Source organism: Ceratosolen solmsi, unplaced genomic scaffold (genome assembly GCF_000503995.2).
Source record: "Ceratosolen solmsi marchali unplaced genomic scaffold, CerSol_1.0 scaffold48, whole genome shotgun sequence".
Taxonomy (NCBI): Eukaryota; Metazoa; Arthropoda; class Insecta; order Hymenoptera; family Agaonidae; genus Ceratosolen; species Ceratosolen solmsi.
In genome coordinates, this window is record NW_011948440.1 from 2,223,094 (window position 1) to 2,237,697 (window position 14,604).

A 14,604-nucleotide genomic window follows, 5' to 3' on the forward strand; every position below is an offset into this window, starting at 1 on the left:
AGGGGGAGATTGGCTGTGGGGGGGGGGGAGAGAAAGAGAAGAGCCAGAGCTCAGAAAGGCTCAAATCCTCGAAACCCGCAGTACCCTTACCCCAGATACGGATTGGCGTTTTCGAATTCTCGAACGTGGACCGACGGAAATCTAATCTCTACCTCCATGTATAATTTGATTTATAACCTGCTCGGTTCGATTTTACAAAAGAAAAACTTCGCTCGGACGCCATGGTTTCCTGGCAAGCTTATAAATTGAAGTAATCGAGTTATCCACATTACTCAATGCTATTTGTCATCGAGTGTCACTATAGCTCCAAGTGTTCATATTTCATGAATTTGCCGTTACCTTTATCATAAAGCACTTATTAATATAGATAAATGAAAGCTTCCATATTCGTTTAACGAAGACGGTTAGTCCGATTCTTCGTCGTCTTCTTCGTGTCGACTGGAAGATAATTCGCACTGGCCGCTCATATTACGGTCATACTTGATGTGTAAGTTAAAAATAATTCGCTAAAATTTATTCAGTTGATAAGCAAGAGCCCTGTATAGGGCGGATTTTCCGATCGGCATGGGTAACTTGGAATTAAAATCGATAATTTTAACTCAACTAGCTTTAATGAGACGATTATCAGAACGGTATCGTCAAGATTCAGCCCTGATGGGTAATCCACGTAGGGCATGCCATACACACGCCCACACGCGCGCCTGTCCAGGCAAACACGCCCGCCTACACACACGCACGCACGCGCACACACATGCGCGAGTACACGAACATACGAATGTAGCGTAGCCATCGCGAAGGGTGTCTGTCCGCCTAGGTGAAGTGGCCCAGAATGTGTAGGAAGGGGTGGTGACTGACCGAGAGCACGGACTAGAAAGAGAAAGAGCAGCGGCAGCAGGAACAAGGGGGTAACATAGGGAGTAAGGGCGGCTCAGAGATGCAAGACACCGTGAAATTACCAACAGAGACTCTCATCCCTAGTCTCGCGAGAGGGTGGCTGTACTGGCAGCGTCGCAACTGTTGGAAGATGCGACGAACGGCTACTACTGGTAGAAACGGTAGTAACAGCAACAGCAACAGCAACAATAACGGCAATAGCAACGGCAACAGCAACGGCAGCAGCAACAGTAGGAGTAGCAGTCGTAGCATAGCCAAGAGAAGATTGTGGGGGAGAGGCCCGGCGGAACGGACTCTGTCCACTACGGAGGATAGCGCGACCAGCGGGTATTTGTCTTGTCTCCTTGTTTATGAGATTCAACATTGTTATTTGGCACCACGAGGGAGTTTCTCCACTCAGTCTCCCAACCTTCTTCCCTCCCTCTCACCCGCCCACTAACCCACCTCACTCTACTCTTTCGCCTTCTCTCGATTGCTCTATCCTTCAGCTCGGTAAAGCGCATAGGTAGAGAGAGAGAGAGAGAGAGAGAGAGAGAGAGAGAGAGAGAGAGAGAGAGAGAAAGAGAGTGAGAGAGAGAAAGTGAGTAAGGGAGGGAGGGAGAGACGTCCAAAAGCTCGGCCGGTCTTGCGCTATCCGCAACCAACGTTGGACAGCGGATACGTATTTCGTAGAAGTTTGCCACTTTAAAAGGACACATCGAGAAGACTAGCGAGACAAGGAACACGAGTGAGCTCTCTTTAGAGCTTTGTGTGCAGTTGCGCGTCCCTGCCGGTAATGCAACGCCGTGTCACGGTTAAACTTAATCCCGGATCTGCTCTTGATGGCGTAAACAAGAAAATTATTCATGTTAAAGGCGAAATTGAGCTAACCGGAGTCGGACCTCATTGGTAGCAAGTTCAGCTTGATTAATGTTATTTGGAATTAAGTACGCGTGTTGCATGCTTGGGAGGCGAAATGCGCTTGTAAAGGACTCATTGTGCTTGAGCTGAAGAAAGGCTATGGGAAATTTCAAGCGCGTAGGACTAATGTGAGAGATGTAAGAGTCGCGTCGTTTGACGTGACGTGCGGAATGGGGCTGATGGAGTGCGAGACATATTTTAATGATGAAAGCTCAAGCGATAAGCGAGAGTTGGCCTGTTCGATGATAAATACCGGCAATCCAGCAATTATTATTCCAGCATACGTTAAACAAATACAAAACATAATTAGTTTCTTTATTGGTATATTACTAGCAGAGAGAGAGAGAGAGAGAGAGCGAGCGAGAGAGAAAGAGAGAGAGAGAGAGAGAGAGAGAGAGTGAAACGATTTCTTACGGAAGACGTAAAAGAATTAATTAGAGCTATTGGAGCATTTCTTTAAGAAGTCGCAGCAATAAATCGTTGTTTCTATTAGCGTTAAATTTCGATGTCGAAAGGGTGAGCAGCAGCGCAAGGCAGCGCGGATCGGTCACGCAACGAGAAAAAAATCATCCACATCGGCAGCTACGTGATTAATTGCAAGATATAAAAAGAAAATCAAAAATAGTAGGGGGTCGTGGTAGTCAATAGCATCGGTGGCAAAGGGACAAGCAGAAGGAAGCCCGATCAAAGCAAGAAAAAGAGCGAAATAGTAAACGGCATGGTAACGCGATGGAAGTGGCGGCGAGGGCGATGCTGTGGGAGTGGGATAAGGTGATTGGGTGAGACGGTAGAGGGGAAAATGGGGAGGAGGTCTGTGATTGTGGCGGTGAATGGGAGAAGTGAGGGGATGGAGAAGAGTCCCACGCTGGAAACAAGCGGCACGACAACCCGTCAGAGCCCAAGCACACATGGTGTTGTTATCAACATTGTTAATAATTTTCCCTTGAATTTTATGTCATAAGAATTGGAAGTTGGCTCTCGAGCGCGTAAGTGACAATTTATATACGCTTTAAATGAAATTTCAGTCACGCGTTGTAATTTACAATTCATGCACATGTTTAATGTTCGTATATTTTATATTTACTAAATGATAAGCCCATTCTCAAATGAAAGAAATATGGATCTATGCAATATTATTGCACTATTTTAAGTTTGAATGTCAAACGTATCTTAAATATCAATTACATGGGTGCGTAGTAGTAGTAGTAGTAGTAGTAGTAGTAGTAGTAGTAGTAGTAGTAGTAGTAGTAGTAGTAGTAGTAGTAGTAGTAGTAGTAGTAGTAGTAGTAGTAGTAGTAGTAGTAGTAGTAGTAGTAGTAGTAGTAGTAGTAGTAGTAGTAGTAGTAGTAGTAGTAGTAGTAGTAGTAGTAGTAGTAGTAGTAGTAGTAGTAGTAGCTGCGTAAATAATTTAGCGGCGACTTTCAAGAAATTTCAATGGGCATTATGTGACTTGTCGAGCACACGCGAAAGCTGATATTCTCCAGGCTTTCGCCCCATTCTGCGGCCACTGGGTATACAACAGCTAATAATGACCGAATAATGATTTTCGATTTTTGCACAGCTTCGATCTAACGGAAATATAGCCCGCTACCATTGATTCATTCGCAATTGGAGAAAAATAAGTTTTACTGCGTTAATGTAAAGAGAGTAGCGGGAAGCCGCGTGGCAAACCAAGAGGCAAGCTAATCGGCTGTGCTAGCTTGAAACAATGCTTCCACGCGGCTAATAACGAGTGCTAATAAAAGTAAAAAACAAAAATGAAAAAGAAAAAGAAATAAAGAAAAAGTTCAATTTGCCGTGGAGCCGATTGTACGGAGCTCATAGAGTTCGGAAATTAAATCGTTAGTGAGCCAGAATGATGTAGCAGCGATGGCCAGTGCGCTGATCAAATATTCTGCTCAAGAAATCAAACGAGCGAATAGATTACGTAGAATGAGAGGCAATAGACTCGAAGGTCAATTGGAGAAAAAAATTATTCTAATAAATAGCACGTATGAATCTTTAACCTAATCATCCAGTTCCCCGGACAACCTTGGCGCACGAGGCTATCACGACTTTTCCCCAAACTTCTTTATTATCGGTTATCCGTTTGAGCCGCGATTTCGACATGACAAAAATGAAAAGGGACAAAACAAAACTGTTAATGTTACACGAATGTCGATGCGAGTCGAAAGCCGACGGAGAAACGATAATGACCAATCGGGCAGTCATGCGCTCGCACGGCCCAACACACTCACACGCGCGCGCACGCATGCACACAACTAGTCAGACAATTATCGATTTCATAATAAGGAAAAAGGAGGCGTTATAATCGAGTCGTTGTGTACAAGAATCGAAGTGCGCCTCGGCCACCGCCTAATTATTGGCCGATCGCCACTTACGAGCGCCGCTAAGACGGCTGTAAACAAAAGTATTATGCGGCGCAATCAGGTGGTAACCCGATCCTTTTATACTCGAGCGATCGAACGTGGCCGCGCGGATTTAAAAGCTGCCGCTCATTCGTCACCGGGGCACGAATATAAGCTGGAGCGCCGCCGCACCGGCGGCGGTGGCAGCGGCCGGCAATAATAATCACAATTGTGAAATCTGATCAAGGCGCAATTCAAAGGTTGAAATGAGCTACCAAGGTAATGAGATTCCAGAGGAGCGAGAGCGCGAGGGGCTCAGAGAGAGAGAGAGAGAGAGAGAGAGAGAGAGAGAGTGCGTGTGTGTGTGTGTGTGTGTGTGAGTGTGTGTGCGCGCGTGTGTGTGTGTGTGAGAGAGTGAGTTAGTGAGAGAGTGAGAGAGTGTGAGAGTGAGAGAGTGAGAGAGTGAGAGAGTGAGAGAGTGTGAGAGTGAGAGAGTGAGAGAGTGAGAGAGTGAGAGAGTGAGAGAGTGAGAGAGTGAGAGAGTGAGAGAGTGAGAGAGTGAGAGAGTGAGAGAGAGAAGAGCGACCGCCGGTTTGCGCCTATTCGCTCGCACGCCTCGATCGTTTGCCTTCAATCACTTCTTGACAGATGCACTTACGCCTGGGACTGCGGCCCATCAAGTAGGAATGCGCCTTCGGGCTGCCTTCCAATTCTAACCGTCGCTCGCACGCCGCGCATCGATCCCTACTCGTACTACTCTATTCCTTCGCAACCCTCCACTCCACTCCCCTCCACCCACTCCCCTCCACCCCCCCCCACCCCCCAACCAAACCCAACCCAACCAATCGCGCCCCTTACCGCGCTCCGGCCACTCCGATCCGGTGGCTGCGCCACCCCACGGACTACTTCTCTCTCGTGCACCTCCGCCTCGAATGCCAATATTTCAGTCAAAATTCGTCGAGTTATGCTTCTTTGCTTCCCTCCTTTGCTCTCCATCCATTATTCACACCTAAGTTTATCATCAGCGATGCGAGCTACAAGTGATTTTCTTTGAGTGCGATGCTTATTTTCACATTGATGCACGCGTTATTCCTCCATGTGAACTCCGCTTTTTATTCCCTCATCACATGTTTTAAAGCAATCGTTACTTCCATTCAATATAAACGAAGTTCGAGGATTCTGAAAATTATTTTCTTTCCCCCTTTAAGAATTTAAGCTTTCTACCGTTTTGCCTTTCTTTTGATAGTACGATTACACAAACGAGAGATTTTGCGCTTCTTTTTATCCAATTTACGAATCTTGTTGCCTCTGGTAGAAAAGCGAAATTTACAATTGTAAACTTTCGGAACTTTTTGTTTTTTATTGTATTCTTTCCTATCGCGTTTAATATCTTTTTTCCCTTACACACTTGTAAACATTTATTCAAAAGATCACTCTTTATAAGATACTGACGTTACATTAGTAAAAACTGAACAAAAAATAATATTATAATGAATTCGCGGTTGTTTTCGAAAAGCTCTTCACATCCGTTTGGCAATGACACCTCAATCATCTTTCAGTTTTGTTGTGAAATACAAGGCTTCGCCGTTCGAAGCATGAGGGGGCAAAAAAGTACGAAAAAAAGGACAAATAGTGGATGTATACGGGGAAAAGTACGTGAAACAGTACGTAAGAAAGTAGTGGTTCAAGTTCTCGAAAACAAAAATATAAATCTAAGTATAAATTCTCAGCCAAGTCTTATTCTCCGTTTTCCCATCTCGACGCGCCCGTGATGGCGCATATCGAATACTTAACTGACCCTCCCCCCTCCCAATCGGTCGCCTTTTGAAAATGAAGAAAGGTCCTTTTTCCAAATCCCCCACGGCACAACAACAAAAAAAAACAAGGATAACCATCTCTTCCTTTGCCCTCAATGCCACCAGGCTTAATTGCTAGTATGCATAAATCAAATGTTTGCGAGAACGGATGTATTATTGTGATCATTTGTTCGCTAATTATATGCAAAAATTCTCCATATACTTGCAAATATCTTAAACATACTTTTCTTCATGGCGTACATTACGTGCGGCGTGCGCTCACGAATCTGAACGGACGAGAGTGGAATTGCCAACGTCATTGAGTTTGTTGTCTCTCTCTCTCTCTTTCTTTACTCCTTCTCGCTCACTCTTTGTTTCTCCTTAGTCTCTATGACTGGATGCTCCAGTGATGGATACCGTGTTTGTTGAGAGGATAATAGTGTAATGGATGAACACGGAACAACGACCGGAACGGACGAGCCTGCCATTTTCAAGTCGTGACGCATAAGTTTAAGGTTGTTACGCCTTGGATCTTTCATTCTCTCTCTCTCTCTCTCTCTCTCTCTCTCTCTCATTCTCTCGTTCACGACTACTGCGTAAGCGCGTATTTGCTCAAACGACTGGCCTTTTCTTACAAACAATGCATTCTTTTGCATTCTTGCGACCCTTTCCCTTCTTTTTTCACCACTCGTTTATTTTACGGAAAGATGCTAGTCGTAATATATTCGCGCACTTCTGGGCGGAGCGCAAATCTCGCGCTCATTGCCTTTTCCTCAAAAACTAAAAAAATTCATTTTAAAGCTCAAGACGGAGTAGCCTATAATTTGATAATTCAGCGGCTAATGGAAATAAATGAAGCCTTGTTGCCTCTCCAAATGAATCGTGAAGACGTAACCAAATATTTAATTTACTTAAATCTTAATCTTCCGATAAGGTGATAATTTCGGCATGCTCGAAAAAATAAGTAATGCCATCGTATTAATATTAAAACCACTTCCATTCGTGCCTACACGGCCCGAAATTGTGTGCAAATTGACGATGTAAAAGGATTCCGAGGATCCCAAAAATCAAACACATCCAACCGGGATTTTCGGAATAAGCAGTCGCCGCCGGCTTTGCATGGCACGCCACCTCAGATTGTCACGGGCCCTCATTGCCAACAAAAACAAATTCGCGCTCAAAAGTTTACGTAAAGAGCGCGGAGAGAGCGTGCGAGAGCGTGCGAGCGTAAGAGCTGATAAAATGCCGAGTGAAATAAAGCGGCATATCTCGGAGGCGAGCCCGCGCCTATCGTTCTTCCGCACTTATCACGATAATCGCCCGATTCCCGAGATTCCACGGTACACAATGCGTACATACAAACATCGCTGAAGATAACGCGACTGCGCTCCCATCTATCCCTCTCGCTCGCCTTATCGCCTTTATTTTCCATTAAAACTTACGATTAAACAATTAATTGCATTACTCCGTTTCAAAAGATTAATATTTATACATCTGCGATATTAACACCTGGATCAAACATGTTTTAATTCACTTCAATTTTTAATACAGGCTGAACACGATGTCTGATACGATGTTGAAATAACATAGTATGCAGCATGCCGGGCTTTTTTCTTCTTTTTTTTTTTTTTTTTTTTTTTTTTTTTTTTCTTTTCTTTTTTTTTCTAAACCTATATAAATATTATTGTAATAGTGTAATCCAGTTAATCGATTTTAATTTTGTTTTATCAGAGCTAAAATTATTAATTTTTACACGTATTTGCCCTTGCTTTTCGATACCCATAATTATTACAATCGGCTGCGACCGTTATAAAATAAGGCAGTAAAGGAAGAAAGGAAGAAACAAAGGAAGGAAGAAAGGGAGGAAAGACGAGCGGGCAGGCAAGCAGGCAGACAGACAGGCAGGCAGGTAGGTAGGCATGCAGGCAGGCAGACAGACAGGCAGACAGGCAGACAGGCAAGCAAGCAGGAAGGAAGGAAGGAAGGAAGGAAGGAGCGAAGGAGGGAAGGAGGGAAGGAGGGAAGGAAGGAAGGAAGGAAGGAAGGAAGGAAGGATGGAAGGAAGGAAGGAAGGAAGGAAGGAAGGAAGGAAGGGTGGAAGTAAGGAAGGAAGGAAGGATAGAAGGAAGGATTGAAGGAAGGATTGAAGGAAGGATTGAAGGAAGAAAGGACAAAAAAGCTAAAGGTAGGGCAAGGTCCCATCGACGTTCCGTAATTTTCATTTTTCCGCCACTTACCGATATGGTATTTTACTTTACAGGTATATAAACCGCGAAAGGGAAGACTCGCGCGCTGCGAGTGTGATTACCAAGACCATTAAAAGCAATCCTTCCTCGCGTCTCTCGACATTTTCAAGCTCATGCATTTTCTTTTTGCTTGCCACTCGCTGCTAGATACTTGGCAAAACGCAATCATCCATCGGACGCGGATCCCCATTCCCGTCTCACACAGGCACTCTACTAGCCCGATACGAGGGAGACGAGAACGCAAAGGCTGACAGGGAGAAAGAGTGGCCAAGAGTGCCAGGAGAGTCGTTTCCTCTACGTCGATGCGCTCGGCTTATAATCCACGTGCCAACGGGCCAAGAAGCCCCGATACTTCGACTCCTCGAGTACAAATTGTCTTTACTGCGGCGCGGGACTGCTCGTCTACCGGCAGTTGATGCCCCGGCATTCGTCGACTCTTTGTTAAAGATTTACATCGCAGGCAGCTCTCTTTGTTTCTCTCCTTCGGACTCTCTTTCGCTCCTCGATCGGGCGCGTCGAGTGCGTTTCAGGTTCAATGCCGAGTGGGGCATTTCTCTCGGCCTGCCCGAGCCATTTCCTTTCTACAAGTGCGACAAGTAAACTCTCGTAAAACTCCAAGCCGTTCTTGTTTAACTAAGATTGGTGGTTTGAGGCGCAGGTGCATAAGTAAATACGAAATTTTGACGTAAGCGCGACGATGCAGGGACGGCACAGTCTCGTAAAATTATTTACCGAAGCTCGAGCCGAGCGCATAAGCACACTGCTTGGCCGTAGCGATGAAATGAATTCAAGAGAACTCAATGGCTTCGGCGACTCTGACTTTAACTAGGCGCCGCTGTGCTGCGGACACAAAAAAGCGTCAATTAACGTTTGTTGATTAACAAGTGCCCCGATGCTGCAGCCGAGTTTGACGAGTGGTTAATGCCGTGGCGCGGGGGAGGGAAGGGGCAGGAAGTGGCCGAAGTGAAGTAGGTGGGGAAGGGGTGTGCGTGTGACGTGGGGATGAGAGAGGGGGAGTGATACCACATAAAATTGGCAGTTAATGATCATAAAATATCGAACTAGCTAAACATTAAAAATTTTAATTTAATTTTTTCAGAAAAATTAGGCCATCATTACATTGAAGACAATCGCATTTTAACATAACACTTGTGTACTTCGAATTTCATCACATCATTGAGAAAATTTTTCCATTACACGTACGAAAATTACACGTACGAGCGAAGCATGTATTTTCCACGGACCGAGCTATTTCACGCGGATCATTAAAGAAAACACATGCCGCTATTAAATAATGTAAACCATTGGTAAATATTTGTGTTAATATTTGCGATTTGAAAATAAATATTGGGCACATAAATTTTCGTAATTTTAATAGTAGATGATTTTTATTAAAGTCTAAGCGAAGGCGTCACGAATACATGTTGCTTAATACATTTAATGTATTCCGAGCTCGACATATACAAGAGCCATCGGCTAATTGTACGAAAAGAAGAAAAAAAAAAATTAAAAAGGAAAAATAATGAAAATATTTATTCTGAATGAAGCGGATGTTAATTAATTTATGGCGTATTATTTCGGTTAAAAAATAAATAGAATTAACGCGTGTAATCACGAGTGGGTGCCCGTGTAAATCATACATGTTTTCGTCTGCCACGCGTGTTCCATCAAGGCCGAAAATAGATCATTAGGCGACGATAATTAGTATATATGCGTCAGCAAATGACGCTCTCTTGGTAATTCTAGCGGAGGCAACAAGAACGCTCCCGCGATCGACGTGCACGTGTTCCCACTGTCCCGCACTCCCGCATTCTTATTAAAGCCATTGAAATAATTGTCGTGCGCCGACTGCAGCATTGCCTATTAATTACCGCACTGTGGCATCGATACGACATTACTTGGAGCGCGCGCGCCCAGCGACAAATCGATAATGCCGAGCCAAGGGACACGAGCCCGTAACTAATAACCAAGCCAGCCTAAAAGAAAGAAAATTAACATCCATCGATACAATCATGATTAATTGGTCACCACTTGAACGCATTTATTAGTGGGGCGAAGGAGATGGAAGAAGTTCGGAAAGGCGCTTAGGCGTGTCCACGAGAGTAGCAGTAAAAAAGGCTAATAAAAAGCTAATATGATGAGAGGCGTTTATCAAGCGTCGCTGTCTAAGCAGAGAGCCTGGGTCCGTCCTGAGATCGTGCAACGACGAGAGAGAGAGAGAGAGAGAGAGAGAGAGAGAGAGAGAGAAAGCGAGAGAGCAGGATGTATAACGAACCTTATGCCTTAGCGTTTGTGCGTGATAGAACTAGGAAGGCGGGCCGGAGCAGAGGGGGCAGAGCGGTCGAAAGAGCATGGAACTGTGGCGGCGGGGGGCACGAGAGAGAGCTCCATCTAGTAAGCCTAAATGTATCGGCCGTTGACCCTCACGGCTCGCCGATCGTCCCCGTCTTTCAACTAAAAGTCGCGACTCGGCACACGGGCTCGGGATTTGTTGTGTGAGTTAATGGTATACAGGTCAGCCGATTTAGGCTGTGATACCACCGCGAGAGAGAGAGAGAGAGAGAGAGAGAGAGAGAGAGAGAGAGACGATTATTTAAGCAGACAATTGATCGTCGCGGACGTACAAAACTGGGGCCTCTCTCCGACTGTATGACAAAGAGAGTGCGATAAAAGCTACTGCGGCTGCTTCCACCATCGCCGCCGCCGCCGCCGCCGCCGCCGCCGCCACCTCGGCTGTCACTGTGATGCTGTATAGATGTCCAGCGCTCGTGATTTTCCAATGAATTTTGTTCAATCATTTATAATTTATGAAGCCCGGCTGATTATTCAAATGTACGCCTTACGTATTAAGTAGCATGATGTCATGGGCCAGGGTGGAACAAAGCCCAAATTTAAATTAAAATAAGGATAAATGATATACCGAGCACGCCTGGAAATTAATGTGATTTTTTTGTGACGAGTGACGTCAATTATGTATGTAAACAATTTAGGTTGATCACACTCAATTTAGCCGTACACGACATGTTAAGCAGCCGTATCTACGCCTGGATGCCGTGAGTCCGAGCTTTACGCCCGGAGAATTCCTTACGCTCCGCGGAATTTAAAATCCAAATGGGTATTACGAGTGAGGCCGGCGCTGTATTTATACCGAATTTCAATTACTTTTTTATACTATTTCTTCGTCGGCTTTACGACTTGTTTAAGAGCCAAATGTTTTTTCTACCATCGATGCCGTAGAGAACGCGAGGGGCTTTTATAGTTTATATTCAGTTATGTTTTGCCCGAGAAATTAAGCGAAACTGAGTTTATATATTCTCTAAACGCAATGCTAAAAATCATTAAAATAAGTTGATTTACGGCTGATATATGTTAGCGCGCTTTTACAAATAGCAATCGCGGGCAATTCGGGTTAAGTCACAAAATATGACTGACGCGAAAATTGAGTGCCAGGTGTTGAAATGTCGTACGGAATTAGAATCGCGAATCGCTAATTATTAATACCGGCTCGGCCCCAGAGTATAAAATACTGAATATAAATGCTGAATAATTTACCAGGCGTCCATACAGCTAATTTCAGCTACTGAAGAGACTACTCACCTCGCTTTTTAGGTTTAAGGGTACGTCGCAGGAGTTGTCTATCTCGGCTTCGGACTTTATCTCGGCTTTCATTGCGTGGGGCAGCATACTGTGCCTGGGTGATACCGCGGTGGCCAACATACTTGGATGCTGCCGTTGCTGAAGTAGCGTCGACTGCGGTCGAGATTGTTGCTGCTGCTGATGCTGCTGCTGCTGCTGTTGCTGTTGCTGTTGCTGTTGCTGTTGCTGTTGCTGTTGCTGTTGCTGTTGCTGTTGTTGTTGATGCTGTTGCTGCTGTTGCTGTTGATGCTGTTGCTGTTGCTGTTGCTGTTGCTGCTGCTGATGATGATGATGATGATGGTGGTGATGATGCTGCTGCTGCTGCTGCTGCTGCTGCTGATAAGTGCTCGAAAGCTGTGTGTTCAAGATGCGTAAATCTGCTGGGGGCGAAGCGGGTGCAGCGGTACTGCTCTGTTCCTCCTCTGCCGAGCCTTCCGCCATGTCAGCCTCGCATCCCGAATACTCGCAGTCTGCAATTACGAAGAAAGAAAAAAATTAGGGGTAACAATGGTAATGAAGAGGGCCACGTACGGGGCAAGGATATGGCAAAGCGCTCGGGCCACGTAATGTGACGCGAGTCGATTTTATATTCCAAACTGCGCATTATTCGCCGAATCCCATATTGTAAAAAAAGTAAAGGAGAGAAAAAAGGAGACGACCTGCCGTTATGAAAGTCGCTGACGAATCGCACACGTGTTCTTAACTGTCTTTGGGACGTGCGTGTAAAAGGGCGATGAAAATATTTTGCGCTAAACCGATGACGGGAATTTCTTATTCAATTACATTATTTTATTTTGATCGGTTGTGAAAAACGGACGGTCAGGAATTCACGACCGTAATGCACATAAGTAAAACAATTCTTAATGTTTACAAGTATTCAATCCGAAGAGTAGTTATTACTAGGCACGTAGTTTGGCGCTATATTGGTTATAATTTCATTTTTAATTTTTACTGCGTAAATATAAACTGGCTATTTCTCCCCGTCCCACCCACCCTCCCCGCCCGCCAACACCATCACCCCTCTCTGCGTCACCCTTACTATCTCACTCTCTCTTTTAATAAAAATTCAACTCTGTTGTCGGGATTATTATATTTTTATTTTTAAATCTTAAATATTGCCAGTGAATATTAAAATTTTAATCACAGAGTGTAAATATAAATTAAAGTGGTATGAGAAAACCAATGACGTCAATTTTATTGCAATAATCTCATATAAGATGTATTAATTAATACAATTCCACACTACATATTCTTGGATCATACATACACTATCTGTTCTTTATCAAACTATGAATCTTTACGATGTAATAAAATAAATATTTCAGTCCCAAGTTAATAACACTTATATATTGGACCGGAATATACTCAGTTGAAGAGCTTATCTAATCTACCAGAAAAGAAAAGAAACTAAATTTATAGTATGCATATTATTAGAATTGCAATATTAGGCAAATTAGTAGAATTCGAGCCATAAATACCAATAAAAGAACGATAGATATTATCGATGACTCATCCCACAAAACGAGGGTACACAACAGTTGGAGAAATCAGAGGCTTCTCTCGCCTGACCGCGAACCCCAATTAAATGACTGCTGCATCCATTCGTTCTAACATTCCTCTCTCTCTCTCTCTCTCTCTCTCTCTCTCTCTCTCTCTCTCTCTCTATCCCTCTTACGATCTCATTCCCTTCTTCTTTTTCTATCTATCTCCCTTAAATAAGAATGTAGACGCCGAAAATTATAAGGAACTCGCATGTCTTATGACGTTTCAAAACAAAGTTAAAAAAATCTTTACTCATAAACTGGCCTTTTCGCCCGTAGCGACATTATAAAAAGCACATTGCTGCATTCGACGGACATGAGATTTTTATATATAATCTCCCATGATTTTGATCCATCTACAAATCTACCGTTTTTTGGGGGACGAACCTTGAGCATCATAAGGCATTATTTTAAAATAAAAATTAAAACAGGCTAGTATTAAGCGATGGACTTGCAAAGACACAAAGCAGAAATACCAACGGAACTCCAACAGACTCGAATAAGACGTAACTGTTCGAAATTTATGTGATTGGAATAATACCGCGTCGGGGCAAGTTGAAAACATAACAAATACCATAAGAATTTACATAATTATTACGTAGTGAAACTCTACTTCACCCAATTCACCGTACACATTATTTAATCACGCAAATTAAGTTGAGGCATATATTTTGTAGCTATTATTGGAAGTAATGGAGCATAGTATGTCGAGTTTTAACCGAAAACTGGAAAGTAAAAGACTTAAAACATAAATAGAGAGTTAAAATGAAAAGATAATATCAAACGAGACTTGAAAGAAATAGGGTATGAGTAAACATTTTGGATAACGTTGGCTCAAAACAGAAATGGGAGCTACGCAGATGTTGATGAGTTGATGGACTTTTTTCGTTACCAAAATCAACTAATAGCAGTAATTTTTTTTTCTATTTTATTTAACATCTCCACCGCAGTCTTTCAAAGTCCTGCGACAAAAGAATAAACGGAAAGTATTTAATTAATACTTTAATGAACTAATCATTATAATCGATAAATGATATTGTACGTCATTTGAACGTATATTACGAAACGAAATATGTTTTCGCAGTGACATATTTTGTGCTAAAAGTTTTAATATAAAATATCATTTCACTGATAATTACTGTCGCTTAGCATTTTATTCATTCTGAATTTTCATCTAAATTTTCAAAAGTCTAACGTGATCCGTTACACATATACAAACGATTATCAAATGAAATTAACTAAA

The 14,604-nt window shown here is 43.3% G+C and overlaps 1 protein-coding gene across 1 annotated transcript in view; it reads right to left on the bottom strand.

Annotated features, from left to right (window-relative positions):
* pdm3 (POU-domain protein pdm3) overlaps window positions 1–11,986 on the bottom strand; it is a 191,320-nt gene extending 179,334 nt beyond the window's left edge. Inside the window, exon 1 of the mRNA XM_011503827.1 lies at window positions 11,782–11,986. Coding sequence (XP_011502129.1) covers window positions 11,782–11,901 — 120 coding nt within the window. The 5' untranslated portion in view covers window positions 11,902–11,986. The remainder of the gene's footprint in view (window positions 1–11,781) is intronic.
* Between the last annotated feature and the right edge of the window lie 2,618 nt (window positions 11,987–14,604).